At 48.0% G+C, this 16871-nt stretch overlaps 1 protein-coding gene across 6 annotated transcripts in view; it reads left to right on the top strand.

Annotated features, from left to right (window-relative positions):
- Nucleotides 1-262: 262 nt before the first annotated feature.
- Nucleotides 263-16871, top strand: part of EDA (ectodysplasin A) — a 52541-nt gene continuing 35932 nt past the window's right edge. For 2 of the 6 annotated variants that reach the window (XM_077922123.1, XM_077922122.1), the window contains exon 1: nt 265-962. In XM_077922123.1, coding sequence (XP_077778249.1) covers nt 624-962 — 339 coding nt within the window. In that variant the 5' untranslated portion in view covers nt 265-623. Of the gene's footprint in view, nt 963-16871 lie in introns of all 6 variants that reach the window. The other 4 variants (XM_077922121.1, XM_077922120.1, XM_077922124.1 and 1 more) reach the window with 3 other exon arrangements.

The raw sequence follows: 16871 nt of genomic DNA, 5'->3' as shown, positions 1-16871 counted from the left end.
AAAGGAGGAGGGGATGAGCCCCAAGGAGGCGCTGCCGTCCCTCAAAAGGCGCCTGGGTTCACCCCAGTATCGCAACTTCCCCGCACGCCTAGCAGCAAGAGGTGCGGGAGCGAAGGGGGTCGCGGGCAGACTCCGGTTCGGGGGCGGTCTGGCGGCAGCCCTCCAACCGCTGAGGGGGCGGCCCTTGCGGCTGAGCAGCCGCCTCGTAAGGAGGTTTCACTAGGGCTCAGTACGCGAAGGCAGCTGCAGGCAAGGGCTGGAGGAGTCCTCTCGTCTGGAAGCGCCGCTGCTGCCAGCCAGTGTAGGCAGCAGTAGGCAGGGTCATCTGGCTGCAGCGCCCCCAGCAGACTGCCCGCTCAGAAGGCTCCGGAGAAAGGGAGCCCAGCGGGAGCTGCGACCCCTGGGCCCCTCGGGCCCCCCTCCGGCGCAGAGGAGGCTCCACCCCCCGGCTCCGCCCCCGCCCCCGCCTCCGGAGCCCGGACGCCCCGAGCGGCCGTCGAGGGAGGCGGAGACAGCCGCGCTCAGCCCCGGCCGGCCGCTCAGCCAGGCACCCAGCCACGGAGGAGCAGGAGGGCCGCAGCCGGGATGGGCAGGCCGCAGTAGCGCCCCCAGGGGCCGGCGCCATGGGCTCAGAGCCGCAAGCCGGAGGAGGAGGAGGCCGAGGTGGCGGCGGGAGCGGCTGCGGCTCCTGCGGCGGGGCCCGGAGGGGCGTGGGGCGGGCGCTGTCGGGCTTCTTCGCGCTCTCGCTGGCGCTGCACCTCCTCACGCTCGGCTGCTATCTTGAGCTGCGCTCCGAGCTGCGCCGCCGGGAGGCGGAGGCCGCCTGGCCGCCAAGGCAGAGCAGCGTCGCGCGGACCGCAGACGACGAGGACGGGGGGGCGGCGGGCGAAGTCTCTGGTCCCGGCCGGCCCAAGCACCGCTTCGCCCAAGAGTCCGGCAGGCAGCGGCAGCAGCAGCAGCAGGTGGGTCCGGCGGTTGGTCGGTGGGGCGCAGGTGGCGCTGGAGGGGCTGCATGGGGGCCCTGCGGCGCGCTCTCGCTCGCTGCAAAGGGGCTGCCAAACTCCAGCTCCCAGCGTCCCTGGTCCCTGGCCGCCACGGCGGGGACTGACGGGAGTTGGAGTCCGAGGGCGGGAGGGTCGCAGGTCCAGAGCTGAAGAGGGATGGGGACGCGGGAGGCCGCTGTTGGCCTCAACAACCCTCGGGGAGATCGTGGTTTGGCAGCCCGCCTTGTGGCGGCGGCGATGGCGGGGCGGCGGCTTCCTAGAGCAGGCAGTAACTTTTGTGGAGTTTCAGGGAGCCCCGCAGGATCATCTAGTCCAGCACCCTTGCAATGCAGGACTCACAACTAAAAGATCCCTTACAGACGCTGTCCGATCTCTGTTTAAAAGCCTCCAGTGAAGGAGACGATGCCACCTTCTCCCGAGGAGAGCGCTCGTTTATTGAGTTTAGCTCATAAGCAAGTGAGTGTCTGTGATTCATTGCATGGAGATTACAAGAAAGGAAATTCCGACTAAACACTACTTTCTGACAAAGGAGCCAACTCCTAGGGGCCAGGGTCAATTTGCTCCCCCCATAAAATATTTGAGGGGTCTAGCCCTCTGCCCCCAAGTTGTAGGGCATTGCCATTCAAATGATGTGATCGATTATTTGGGACGGGGCTTACCTGTCCCCCAGATTTTATTCAAATTGGCACCCCTGCCATCTGATGGTAAGAGCCATCAATAGTGGAACAGAGACTCCCTCTGAAGAAGTTGGCAGACTCTTTTGCTGGAGGTTTTTAAGCAGAAGTCAGATGGTCATAGGACATAGGTCATAGGTCATGGATGCTTCAGTTGAGATTCCTGCACTGTAGTGGATTGGACTAGATGACCCTTTTAGCCAACTCTACAATTCTAAGGTTCTACAAGTAATTGTGTCACCCATGTGAATGTGAACATTGTGGTGGTGGTGGTGGTGAGGCATTCTATCCACGCTATCCCCAATAATTATACCAATATAAGACGTTGCAATTTATGGTTTCCAGTTGCAAAACACCACCAACTTCCAGGCTGTTCTAATTAATTGTGTGCTTGGCAAAGACTGGCCATGAAATAGATGCCTGTTTTCAGCTTTTGAGGAGGATCCTGCTCTGTTTGCCCAAATGAACTAACTGGATCAGTTTCTTCTGTACTCAATGAACTTTTCATTGTTGTTCTTTAAAAATGCCTTAAGTCTGCCCAAATGTGAGCAGTAACTTTGGGTTCCTGGTAAAGACCAAATGAATAGTTATGGGCAGCTGCTGTTCTTTCAGGCTGTTGATCTGATTTCTTCTGATCTGATCTGGAGAAGTTGTTGCATTTCAAGACAAATAGCCCCATCTAACATTTATTTTTAAAAGGATTATTCTTTTTGTGCTGGAATCCTGCACAAATTTCCCATTGAGGTGTCTGTTTGGACACTGTGAAAACAGGATGCTGGACTGGATGGGTCCACTTCGGTCTCATCCAGGAGGGCTCTGCCTAATGCTTTTATGGAAACTTCAGGTTCAGAGACAGTCTACTTAGATCCCTGGGTTCTTATGGGCATTTTGCCACTGTGAGAACAGGATGCTGGACTAGATGGGCCACTGGCCTAATCAAACAGCCAGATTCTTCTAATGTTCTTATATAGTGGTACCTCGAGTTACGTACTTAATTTGTTCCAGAGGTCCGTTCTTAACCTGAAACTGTTCTTAACCTGAAGCACCACTTTAGCTAATGGGGCCTGCCGCTGCACCGCCGGAACACAATTTCTGTTCTCATCCTGAAGCAAAGTTCTTAACCCAAGGTAATATTTTTGGGTTAGCGGAGTCTGTAACCTGAAGCATATGTAACCTGAAGCATATGTAACCTGAGGTACCACTATATTATCTATCTAATCTCCCCCCCCCGCCCCCCCATTTAAAGCAACATGTTTTAGCCTAGATCTGAAGGGGCTCCTTTGTTTGTTGTAATAAACTGTAACTGTAGGTATGATTTGATACTTAAAAAGAGCTATCCGTCTTTTAAAAATGGGTGAACAAATTTACCACTATGGTCAGCAGAGTTGCATGCAGTCATTTGGCAGTATCTTCAACCTTTTCAAAACCAGGACCCACTTTTAATCCAAACATGCATTTCTGGACCTTCTTTTTACTCTATGTCGGCAAGGTGGTAGGGCTCCTGTTGCAAATTACCTTGCATCAGGCCACAAACTGCTAGTGTCTCCTAACCTCTCAGCTGAACAAAAGTTTTCAACCTTTTTGAGTTCATGGCTCCCTTGACCAACTGCATTCTTTGTGCGGCTCCCATGTGGGGCTCAGAAGCCCAGTTATGTCACCCTTTGCCTGCAGAGCTGGCAGCCTCTCACCCTTTTTTGAACACCCTCCCTTGTGGAGTGTTCTCTTAGCCTCCTCTCCTCTCCCCTCTCCTTGGGAGTCCTCAGGGCAGCCACTGCTGCGCCCCTTATCTCTGAGCTGCCCCCCTGCCCCAAAGAGAGCTCACACAGTGTCCCCCAGGGGCCTGGTAAGAGGATGCCTCCAGCCTTAGCAGCCCAGCAGAGACTGGCCAAAGGTGAACATGAGGCCTACACCTCACCTTGGGTGCCACCGGGCCTGCATGGCAGAAGGTCTCCCCTTGGGTGCCGGGTGCCTGTAGAGCGGGCATCCCCATACCCTTTAAAACACCCTCCCTTGTGGAGCATTCCCTCAGCCTCCACTCCTCTCTCATTGGGCAGCAGCACCCCCCAAAAAGATGTGCATCCTCATGTCGCCCCGTAGGGGCCTGGAAAGAGGATGCCCCCATACTTAGTGGCTTGACAGAGACTGGCCAAAGGTGAACATTGAGACTTGCACCTTACTCACCTTGGGAGGCAACAGGGATCGCTGCCGGGCCTGCATGGTGGAAGGACTCCTCTTGAGCACTGGGCACTCAGCTCTGAGGCAGGCATTGCATACAGCCAGCACAAGAAAAGCCAGTGCGCTGCTTGCTTGCTTGCCTGCCTGCCCGGCCTCCCACTTGTCCGCCCATTCCCAGCAGCCAGGGCTGACAGATTGGTTGGCTGGGCTCCCTCACCCACTTGCTTCTTACTCCGAGGCAGCCTCAGCTCCTGGCAGCCAGCACCCCCTGGCCAGCCCCAGAGGCCCCATTCACTTGTGGAGCTTATAGCCAGGGCTGCTGCAACAAACAGCCACACAAGTCTTTGGGAGGCAGAGGTGCAAGAGGGCATCAGAGGAGGAAGGGGAGGAAAGAGGGACAGAGGGCAGTGTTGCCCGCGGCACCCCTGACCATCATTCAAGGCACCCCAGGGTGCTATGACACACTGGTTGAAAACCACTGCTCTGGAATAACAAGAAGCTGTGGTTTTTTTAATGGCATGATTTATTTGTTGCATTTATATCCTGACTTTTTCTCCAAGGGGCTCAAGGTGGCAAACATGGTTCTCCCCATCTCATTTAATCTCCACAACAACTTTGTGAGGTAGGTTACGCTGAGAGAGTCAGTGACTGGCCCCCAAGGTTACTCCCATTGAGCTTCATGGTTGTGTGCGGATCTGAGCTCTGGTCTTTCCCAGGTTCTTGTCCAACACTCTAACCACCATGCCACCCTAGCTCTAACCCAGTGGTTCCCAACATTTTTTGACCATGCCCCACTAAAATCCTGGTGTCTCCCACCTGTGACATATAATTCTTATTATTGAAAAAATGAACTCCTATTCGTGTGGAGGTAGCCTAAAAGGTCATTCACTGTTAATTACTCATTCTCAAATTGCTCCCCTTAAAAATCAAATTGCCCCACTGTGGGGTGTTTGGGGACCACAGCTCTTTCCCCTTGTTCATAATTTGACATAAGCACAGCAATTCGTATAGAAGCTGAAATGACAAGGAGTCTCATGGTAAGGCTGACCGGCCCTTGACAAATTGTCCTGGTCCTGCACTGATCCATGAAACAAGTCTGCATTCTGCATATCACTCTGCAGGTAGACAATGGATATATAAGCACTGCTTTATTTTGGAAACTGAAGCTCCCTGTGTCTGTGTTCTCCTGGCTTCCACTCATAATCCATTATCTTATTTTATTTATTTGCATTTACATTCCACCTTTTTTCTCTAAGGAGCTCAAGGTAGTGAGCATTATTCTCCCCTCCCCATCCAATCCTCAAAACAAACCTGTGAGGTAGGTTAGGCTCAACTATGAAGCCTACTAGGTGAGCTTGGGGGTAGCCACTGCCTCTCAGCCTAACCTACCTCACAACCAGTGTTTGAAATTTGCCAGGCACATTTTGCACCTGGCTTTCAACCATTTGCGACCACGTGAAGTTGCCTGGGTGCCAGGATGGCGCCTGACATCTTCACCCTCTGGGAATCATTGGATCTTGACTGTTTTCACACACTAATACCCCATCCTGTAGAACGCTTATCAGTTATATTTCATCTGCACAATCAGAATGAATTTCTGGAACCAAATTGCTTTTTCTGTGCAGCCTGAACAGGAGCAGTCCCTATTAAGTAAAAAGAGTCCGGAATAGGCCAAAGTATATGCGGACTATCCCTGGTTCAAGAGACTTTTCTTGTTTAAGTTCTCAAAGCTTTTCACCTAGCTATTCTGAACCAGCCAGATATTTAACTGAGAATCAATCACAGTCATTATTCGGAAAAATAAGACCTTAGAGCTGTCATGCCTACAAATGGCAAGTAGACATTCCGTTTTGGTAACTGCAACCTTGGTTTAACAAGACATTTGGCACCTTACTTCTCTATATGAGTTTCTCACCTGTCACAGCATGGTTGTTGTGGGGATCAAATGAGGAGATGAAATGAAATGAAGAGAGAACCCTGGATGCCACCTTGGGCTCTTTGGAGAGGAAAGGATGGAATAGAAATGCAAATAAATAAACAAATAAACGCCAAGCAAATTTCAAGCTAATAAGAGCTTGTGGGTTTATCATGCAGGGATATAATGTTCTTAAGCACCTTCATAAGCAAAATGATAAAACCCATCCAATTTGCCACTTAAGAGCTTCCCCTGGTGTTTTCCTCTGTTTGCTTATAGTATATGGACCAGTGCCAAGTTTTGTAAGAAATACCCACAGGCTAAGTTGCATATATCATGTCTATTAAAACTGACAGTAAATCTGTAAACAGTTCTTCCAGAGCACCTCTTGCATCTTTTCAGAGAGCAGAGCACCCCGTGCATCTTTTCAGAATTGTACACTACCTAATTGTAAAAACCTCTAAGCATAAAATAATCAATAAAAAAGAAGTTAAAAGCAAGTATTCCTAAAAAATCAAAATGTGAATAAAACCAGCAGTTTAAAATATATATTATTTTAAAAATTATATTAGCATGCATGTCTGCTTTACATAACTGGGTGTGTCAGGAGTGGCTCAGGACTCCATGTCTGCCATGGCAACCATGGGTCTGTCCCAAATAATTTCTGGCCCAGTCCATGCTGCAGGGCACAGTCTGGATTTGGTTTTCTGTCCTGAATTGGTTGATGGTAACCTTAAGAGTAGAGGAACTTTCTATAGTTCCATTGTCATGGTCAGATCACTACCTGGTGGAGTGTAGACTCACTGGAACTCAGAACCTCTGCAGTGGTGGGGGACCAACTACGATAGTGGCTCTTGGGGAGTTTCCTATTTCCTTGGCAGGCTTTTTTTTTTTTTTTTTTTTTAAGTAGGGTTGCCATATTTTGACAAGCAAAAGAAGAGCACACATTTGCCTTATGACCATGCGCTCTGGCACACATCACGATGCCCTGTTGCGCCAAAAGCAGTTTAGTCATGCTGGCCATATTACCTGGAAAGCTGTCTGTGGACACACACTGGCTCCCTTGGCCTAAAGTGAGATGAGCGCCACACCCCTTGGTCGCCTTACCAGTGGTGTCCAAACTTTTAACTTTTCTCAAAGAGGGCCAGATTTGGTGAAGTGAAGGGCCATAAGGGCTGACCAAAGTTGTTAACTTTTTTTTAGGATTTTACCCCAGGAAATAAACTGCCACAGGGGCCGGATTAAACCAGATTAGGTCCCCGAAGAAGACTTTGGACATGTCTGCCTTAGACCATCCAGGGGTTGTTTACCTTTTACTGGGGAATAAGCTCTCAATATAGTAATAACCCCTGCCAGGCCAGTCAGCCCGCAAAACAAGCACTGCGGTGGTTAAAAATCACTAATATAGCCCACTCAGTTCAGTGGCAGCCATTAATATGTTAAGTCTGCCTATAAAAAAATAATGTTCAGGCAGGTTTTAATCAATTCCCAGAAACAGAAAAAGCATTACAAACAAATTACATGACAAATATTTTTAAAGCCGAAAGCTCATTAAGGGGGATGTGCACATTAAATGTGCCTTAAAATGGCAAACATTTTGCTCATAAAACTCAGCTCAACCATTCTTCCGATGAGATCAAGACCTCTTCCTCCTCCGACTAGCAGGTAGCAAAAGGAATACATGAGCGTGTGCTTGTGGGGTGAGGGGTAGGGGCTGGCGAACAGAAGAGAAGGGCAGGCAGGGCAGAGGGGGCAGCAGCCACAAGCTGACACTGGTGGGACGCAGTTTCCGATCCCCATGTTTACAGGCGGTTGTCATGTTTGTAGATGCAGGTGGGGGGAAGCAGGGTGTGCCTGCCATTAAGCCACTGCGCAAGGAGAGAGGCACTTGAGGAGAACAGAGCCAAGGAGACCTGGAGCTGCTGCAGGAGAGGGCGAGTGGCGGACTTGTCTCACATGCCACATTTGGCTGGGTTAGGCAGGGTGGGGGGAGAGAAGAAGTGATGATTATTGTTTTTTTAAAGAAAGGAAAGCAAAATTTGGCAAGAGTCTGATTAAAACAAAGGCACATTTGCACTGGGGCCTAGAGTGGGGCAAGGACTCTTCTGAAACGCACCACCTCCCTCCCCCATCACTGCACGGCTGCATGATGCACCACCTGGACACAGCAGGCATTTGGGACCTTACCTTTCCGCCTATTTGCATACACCATGCTCTCCTCAGCCACCCCCCCCACCCCGTCGCCTGGCCGCCTTCCATTCTCTCCCTGCCCCCCTCAAGACAAATCAACAGCTGCCAACCTACATTTTAAATCCTCTTTGGCCGATTTGAAAGGTATAGCTTTGTTTTGGTACACACAGCCTGCCACGCACTCCAAATATTCCGGGCTTTCCTGCCGACTTTCGACTGGGGTTACTTCTAAGCCTCCCCACCTTAGTCTTCCAGCCAACCACCACGCCATTTAAAAAGCGAGACTATTTGGGGAAAGGAAGCAGCGTGGAGAAAGCACTGATTAAACATTCACGATCCAATCAGTGTTGTAACGGCAGGGGTGCTTTTCGTGCCTGTGTGTGGCATTAGGTGCAGCGAGGTTAGTAAGACTTACTCACTTCAACTCTGCTGGAAAAACCCAATTTCCTGAGCACACCCACGGGAAAGTGGGGGCATGTGGCAGTGGCACCCTCCCCTCACTTCTTCTTTTCTTTTCCTTCAATAAAGGTAGTTCCACCCATGCCCAACGCGGGCATCTTTCCTAGCAAGCAAGGCCTTGGATGTCTCACACTTGATTTTGAAAGCCCCATCCCACCATGCTGGCTCACTTGCTTGCTCTCTACTGCTGCTACTGCTTGCAAGCCGCTGCCTCGGCTGCCAGAGTTTCTTCTGCGACTTCGGCACCTGCCTATGATAAAGCTGCAGAGCTCTCCAAAGCAGCAGTAGCACCGCCACCACTGGACGCTGCACACCCATTCTTCATCCTAGAGCAGCCGCCATCAGCGGCCTCCTGGACAGCATAGATCAGATGTACTCGGGCAGCAGGGAAAAAAATCTGGGCATTTTGCATTATTTTAAAAATCCACCTGGGCAGAAATTTTAAAGTTTAAAAAGAGGACGTATCTGGGGGAAATCCGGACATATGCTCACCCTATTTCAAGCTCTGGTAGACCTTTGGGATGGAGAAATGACCTGGGTGGCAACCAGGCCAATGGTTCTCTAGGGAGCTGGTGATCATGCAGTATGTGAGATGATTTTGGCGGGAACTCTGAATGAGTCCGAACAAACACAGGCCATTTGAAGGCCTATTTTGTATGGCATTGTGGCAGCAAATAAATCTTTTTCTCTGCCACCATTGCATCAGCGAGGAGCCATCCAGTAAAACTGTTTTCGATGGTCAGGGGTATTTTACACTCTGGCCCACATGAGGAGAATTTCGACCACTCGATGGCTCACTGTGAACAATTTGCTCAGCAGTTCACTGAGAAGATTACTTGGCTCTGTTCTGACTTGGATGCTATAGTAGATCTACATGTAACCTTGGCCCCTGCTTGTCCAGTGTTAATAGATACTTTTTGATTGGGCAGGATCCTGGAAGTGTGAGAGCAAACACATGGGCAGGATCCTGGAAGTGTGAGAGCAAACACATCTGTGTCAGCCCCTTGCCTTTCCTGGCTCATCAAAAGTGAGTGAGGGGAGTGGTCACAGCCTCCTTACAACTAGGCAAGGTTGCAGTGTTCCTAAAGGAGGCAGCTATAAGACCTCTATTGAAAAAGCCCTCCCTGAATCCCACTGTTTTGGAAAAATATTGGCCAGTCTCCAGTACCCCACTTCTGGGCAACTTACTGGATCATATCATCTCAGCTCTGGGGGTTTCCGGAGGAGACGGATTATCTAAATCCATTTCAATTTGGCTTCAGACTCGGTTATGGGGCAGAGATGGCTTTGGTCATCTTGAGAACTGGACATGGGAAGTGTGTCCCTGTTGGTTCTGCTGGACCTCTTGGTAGCTTTCAGTACCAACAACCATGGTATCCTGCTGAGCCACCTTTCTGGGATGGGACTTGGAAGCACTATAAATTGTATGAAATAATAATAATTACAAATAATTTGGCTTGGTGGCAAATCATAGCCAGTTAGGCCTCTGAGCAGAGGGTATGCTCTGTTGACAGTATCAGTCTGCAGCATTTCAGGCAAAGCGGAAGGGAGTAATTCCTGGCTTCATAGTCTCCAGTAGCTGGACCACTGCAGCCAAGCTCTCCTGATCCAGGTGTGGCTGCCACTGTCTTGCCAGCCACCACAGGTGAAAGGCACTCATCCAATGATGTGACAGGAGTATATAACATAAGATGTGCCCGCTGGATCAGGCCAATGAACCATCTACATCATCCTGTTCTCACAGTGGCCAACCAGATTCCTCAGATGGAAACCCACAGGCAGGATTTGAGCACAAGAGCAGCACTTTCCCCTCCTGTGGTTCTCTGCAACTGGTATTCAGAAGCACAACTACCTCCAACTGTGAAAGCTGGTAGTCATGGAGGGCTATTTGTCTATTTATCTTTTAAAGCCATCTTGGTTGGCTGCCATCACTGCCTCCTTTGATCGTGAGTTCCATAGTTCTTAGAATCATAGAGGAGTTGAAGTGGCCCTGAGGGTTGTCTAGTCCAACCCTCTGCAATGCAGAAGTCTCTACTAGATCATATGTGGCAGGTGGCCATCCAACCTATGCTTAAAAACCTTCAAGGAGGGAGTCTACCATCTTCTGAGTTTGTCCCACAGTTCTTACCATCAGAAAGCTCTTCCTGACACTTAGTCAGAATCTCCTTTCTTGTAACTGGAAGCCATTGTTTCAGGTCCTACCTTCTGGAGCAGGAGAAAACAAGCTTGCTCTGTCTTCGGTTTGAAAGCCCTTTAGGTATAATATCTCCTCTCAGAGTCCTCTTATCCAGGCTAAGCATACCCAAATCCCTCCACTGTTCCTCCTAAGGCTTGAAAAAGAAGAATCTGTATTATGGTCATAGGCCGGCATAAGGTAAAAGCACCTACATACATATGTAGAGCATGCTAAATAGGCAATAGGGCAACTATAGAAGTAAGGGGTACACATACTCATTCTCTCAGTTACGACAGACCAGCAAAAGATAAAAACAGGTTTTGTTTCCTTTATCATCTTGGCTACTTTAGTCCGCACACATTATAAAGACGATGTTGAACAACATCGGGCCCAGGACAGAACCCTGCAACACCCTACTTGGGACTTTTTTCCAGGATGAGGAACCATTAGTAAGCACTCTTTGGGTTTGGTCAATTAACCAGTTACAAATCCACCTAACAGTTACCAGCTTCTCTGCAAGAATGTCATGGGGAACTTTGTCAAAAGCGGTACTGAGATCAAGATACACTATGTCCAGAGCCTTCCCCTAAATGTCTGGAGGTTCTAGTCCTTGTCAAAATAACAAATTATATGTAATTTTCTCCACTAGAGTTTATTTCAAAGTGAGTGGTAACAAGCATCCAGCGTAAGGTTTTGTGATGTTTTCCATTGTGTTTCAGTGACTACTTGTGCTCTTAAGATCAAATATACAACCAATTCTTTTGACATAAAACATATTTAGTAACATTAATTTTGGACAAGAAACAAGGGTTTCTTTAGTATTATTTATCATTTCTGTCAAAATTAAATCCCCTCCAAATCTTGCACCTACTTACATTCCCACCATAAATGATAATCACAGGGAATATTGGTAGTTTATTAATTATGGCAAATGTGCTTGAGATACCCAAAAACTGTTTCTAATAATTGGATGATCCAGACCTGGGCTACGGCCCCTCTGCATCAATTCTCCCTGAACCTTTGCTTTGACAGCCCCTCGAGACATAACCCAAAGGGCACAATAGTGACCCACCTTGCAAGATCGATGCAGTCCTAGTTTGTGTGCAAAATGCAACACAATTCTTCCAACAGAAAGTGCTGTAGAAACGACACATACTGAGTTACTAAACATATAAAAGTTATTCTGATTTTTGGCAAACTTTCCTGCCTTTGGGCTTCATGGATCTAATCCAGGAGATGAATTCTGGAATCAACAGTGTCTCCAACTCAAGGGGCTCTGCTGAGAGCTTGCCAGCTATTACTATTTCCAAGGAGAGTCTAAACTATTCTTTCAGAAAAAAATATCTGAGCTAAACCTGTCAAACACCAGTGCATGTTTTTCCATAACAAGTGACTCAAGGAGCCTTGTCTCAGCCCATTACAAAAGAGTATTTATCTGGTGCCGATGGCAACTTGCTCGAAACAGACATAATGCTCATACAGGCATAGGATTGTAGGGTTGGTTGGAAAGGACCCACAAGGTTCATCTAGTCCAACTCCCTACAATGCAGGAATCACAGCCTAAGATTCCCTGACAGGTAGTCATCCAACCTATGTTTAAAAACTTCCAATGAATCATAGAATTGTAGGGCTAGAAGGGACCTCAAGGGCCACCCTGTCCAATCCCCTATCATGCAGGAATTGCAAACTAAACTTTTAGCGAGGAACATTTGTGCATGACTTGACAGAATAGGATTTTTTTTCTCCATTCAGTAGATTTTGGTCACATCTCAATTCCAGGGTTTTGCTGCTTCTGTCCTGTGGTCCATTCAGGTTATGGGAAGGAGATGGGCTTGGCAACCCCGATGGATGACCTAACACCACAAACTAGGTGGAGGGGAAAGTGTGTTTCTGATGGTTATGGTGAACCTCCTTCTGTATTCCTTCTTTATATTACTAATTGGCTGTCATGAGCCAGAGTCAAGGGTAGGTCAGTAATAATATAACCTGTGTCAGTGAAGTTAGTTCTTAATTCAAATAAATTAGTGCAGGCCTAGTGATCGCAGCAACTCTTCCCAGTAGGTCTTGCCTCGATGAGGCAGTTGCGAGGGCTGCCCCACATTCCCATGATGTCTAAGGCTCCTCCCCCAGCAACCCAAGGCTTTGTCTTCTTGCCTCTCGTTGCTCCACCCTCTTCATTTCTCTGCATGTTCTGGGAGAACAGGAGGAAGGGGGACCACATTGCAGCAGGAGGGGGAGACGCACTGGCTTCTTCAGCAGCCTGCCTCAACTCTGTCTCCTGGCTCCCCTTCTCCCCTTCCTCTGCCTCTGGACTGCTCTCTGCCACAGCTTCTTCCTGCTCACTAAACCCTGTTACCTCTTCAGCTTCCGACACCTTCTCCTCCCAGTCTACCCCCTCTTTCCCTTCCCAGCTGCCCACCAGGTCAGAGGGCACCATACACCACTGATTATAGGAGGGCATGCTAATTCTTATCCAGGAGCCCATCCTTACAGTTGCCTGCTGTAGCCCCATCTGCTTACTCCAGCAACTGTCTCCTGTACAATTTAATGCCCACCTCCTTCCCTTGCAGCAAGACGGCTCCTTGTTCCTCCCTGGTCCGCCTTGTGCTTTTAAAGGGACCAGTGTACCTGCCAGATCGCCTTATACCATATAGGCCACTCAACCGCTTCATTCAGCAGCAGTGACATTGTTATAGGTGCCACGTAATACCCGTCATTTAGTGTGGCAGGACCTGCACTTTGGAGCTCCCTGCGTTTGACATCAAGCAGGGAGCCTTCACTCTGTTCTTTTTGGTGCCTGCTAAAAACATGATTCTATGAAAAATCATTACCTGTGAGTCCTGCATTGCCATGGGGTTGGGCTAGATGAACCTCTGGGGGTCCCTTCCAGCCCTCAAATTCTATGAATGTTCTGGAGAACTGAACACTACTTGCCAGCCGCACCTATCAGCCTTTGCAATCTGACTGCTTGCATCAATCGAGAGGCGAAACCTCAGCCGTAATTTGAAGCAGCGTTCCAGTGGGGCTCATTATGAGTGGCAGGCACGGTGCAAAGTTTGCTGAGCTCAGGCCCCTTTGAGGTTTAGGCTGCAAAAAACTCCAGTGAAACCACAAGAAAGGCCGAGGGTGCATAATTGAGCAGGTGGAACAAATTTGTTAAATCTGTTATTAAGGGAGGGGGGTACAGCAACTTGCTTTCAAGCAGTAAATCAATCCGTGGCTCGTTGTTCCTTCAGTTGCAGGAGGACTGCGAAGAGTCTAAAAATATCAACAAATGGCAAGCAAAAATCCCTAAAGAACTGCTTCGAATTAGCGCCCCAAGGTTGCCAGGGCTGGTGACGCGGCACAGTTCAAAGCGTATTGAGACATCTCTCACGACACAGATGTTGATGGTGAGAGTCGATGTGCAGAATTAGCTTGGGCTTTAGATAAATGAAATGTAACTGCGGCTTGTGGACCCAGCCAGGAGTCATAGGTCTCATTTATGCTGTATCTGCACCAGAAACTGATAACGTGTTCAGTAACTGTTTCATTACCATCAGCGCATAGTTAAACTATGGAACTATCTCCTGCAGGAGGCAGTGATGGCCACAAACCTAGATGGCTTTAAAAGAGGACTAGACAAATGCATGGAGGGCTCGGCTATTGATGGCTATTAGCCATGGTGGCTATGCTCCTCCTCCGTGGTCAGATGCAGCAATGCTTCTGAATACCACTTGCTGGAAACTGCAGGAGCAGAGAGTTCCCCTTGTCCTTGAATCCTGCTTGTGGGTTTTCCCTACTAGGCATCTGGTCAGTCACTGTGAGAAGAGGATACTGGATTGCATGGTTCCCCATACCTGATCCTGCAGGCTGTTCTTATGATCTTATGAAATACTTGCTATCCTGCTGGAAGAACGCCCTGCGTTATGTTAGTAACTTCTGCAGGATGAGCATCTCCTCAATTCATTCATCCAAGTTGTTCCCTCACTGCAAGAAGTGAAGTTACAGGGAACCAGGCAGAAGGCCTTCTCAGTAGTCATGACTTCTCCGTGGAACGCCCTCCCATCAGATGTCAAACAATAATATGACTTTTAGAAGACATCTGAAGGTAGCCCTGTACAGGGAAGGTTTTAATATTTGAGATTTTATTGTGCTTTTAATTTTCTGTTGGGAGCCTGCCCAGAGTGACTGAGGCAACCCAGTCAGATGAATGGCATATAAATAATAAAGTAATAATTATCATCATCATCATCATGATCAAGTCGTTTAGCAACAACAGGCCCAGGACAGAACCTTAAAGCACCCCTCTTGTCACTTTTTTCCAGGATGATAGTGAGCACGCTTTGGGTTTTGTCAGTCAACAAACTACAAATCCACCTAACAGTTACCTTGTCCAGCCCACATTTTACCAGCTTCTCATGGGAACTTTTATCAAAAGCCTTACTGAAATCAAGATACACTATGTCCACAGCATTCTCCTGATCCACCAATGTTATCAAAATAGGGAGGCATGTCTGGCATGACTTGCTTTTGGGAAACCCATGCTGTGTCTTAAGTAATCACATAATCCTTTTCTAAGAGCTCACAGACCAACTGCTTAATTACCTGTTTGAGGACCTTTTCTGAAATCAGTGTCAACCTCACCAGTCAGAAGTTAACCTGGGTCTTCTTTCCCCCTCTTTCTGAAGATGGAGACAACATTTGCCTGCAGGGACCTCACCTATTCTCCATGAATTATCAAAGATTATAGACAGAGGCTCTGATATGATATCCGCAAACTCCTTTAGTACCCTTGGGTGCAACTCATCAGGGCCTGGAGATTTGAATTCATTTAAAGTAGCTCACCTCTTTTCCTATCTTGGGCTATAGCTCCCTCCTTACATCATTTATTCTGTTATCACTAGGTTGGGTACTGCTTTCTTTTTGGGTATAGACAGAGGCAAAGTAGGGGTTGAGTAGTTCCACCTTCTCTGTGTCATCCAATAGCATTTCTCTTCTCCATGCACAGGACCTGTTACTTACTTGTTCTTCCTCTTGCTTTGAATGATGCCAAATAACCTCTCTTGCAAGAAGCCTGAGCTCATTCTGAGCTTTAGCCCGCCGAATATTCACCCTACAACTTTTGTCTCCTTGTGTATACTCCTTCTTTGTGATTTCCACTTTCTTACATTTCTTATACATGCCCTTCTTAAATCTCAACTCATCTTTAAGCTCCTTATGCAGCTATACTGGTTTCTTTAGATGCCTCCCACTTTTCTTGTTAAAATTGCCTGCATTTGGGCATTCAGTATTTCAGCTTCAAGAAACTACCATCCATCTTGGACTGTCCTTTGGATTGGATTGGCGCTTTTTAAACAGACATAGGAATGTACTTATGTCATGCATTCTTAAGCTGTGATACCTGCACTGCAAGGGGTTGGACTAGATGATCCTTGGTGTCCCTTCCAACACTACAATCGTAGGATTCTATTCTATGAGGTGTTTACAACTGCTATAGAGTGTGAAACATTGGGTTTCTTTTCTGGAAGGGGGAATAGAATGTATTTTGTACATTTCATCTTAGCTGAGTTGCTTGAGCATCCAAGGGGCAAAATTTTAGAAGCTGTTGCTTAAATGAATTCCATTCACATCAACTTGTTCTTTGGCTGTGAAGTTGCTTTTCTTTTTGGTTTGCTGTTTTTCATCTCTGAATCGTTTTCTTCTTCATTCCTCTAATCCCTTAAATTGTTTATCTAAGATTTTTCTCAGATTTGCAAATACCATCCTCTTTAGTAAGCGGTACAAGGAATGGCTAATGTAGATAATATCATGTTTCTGGCTTCGCCGTCTTCCTATGATGGAAAGCCTAGAAACTAAAAAATAAAAGTTGTGGAGCCTGCTCCGGTCTCATGTTTGCTGGAATCCCTAGGAGGAGCGGAATGAGGTTGTTGTGGATTGCAGATTCTGTTTGCTCTGTCCAACAGGCCACTTCAACAATACCCCTATGAAGAAAGGTTGCACCCTAAAGGACTTTTTAGTTTTGAGAAAAGGTGAGAAAGAGGCAATGTGATATAAAATTATGCATGGCATGGAGAAAGTGGATAGAGGAAATTTTTTCTCCCTCTCTTGAAAGATAATCGGGGTGCTGCAGGCAACACTGGCCTCTGTCCCTCTTTCCTTCCCTCCCTCCTCTGATACCCTCTCTTGTCTCTGCCTCCCAAAGGCTTTTGCTGCTGTTTGCCTCAGGTTCATCTTTGGTCATCTCCATCAGGCTCCTAAGTCTGGGGGCATCCTTCTTCCAGGCCCCTGCGAGGCGA

The sequence above is a fragment of the Podarcis muralis genome, chromosome Z (assembly GCF_964188315.1).
Source record: "Podarcis muralis chromosome Z, rPodMur119.hap1.1, whole genome shotgun sequence".
Classification (NCBI taxonomy): domain Eukaryota; kingdom Metazoa; phylum Chordata; class Lepidosauria; order Squamata; family Lacertidae; genus Podarcis; species Podarcis muralis.
The sequence above is the reverse complement of the archived record's forward strand: the minus strand, read 5'-3'. Positions and strand labels throughout refer to the sequence as shown.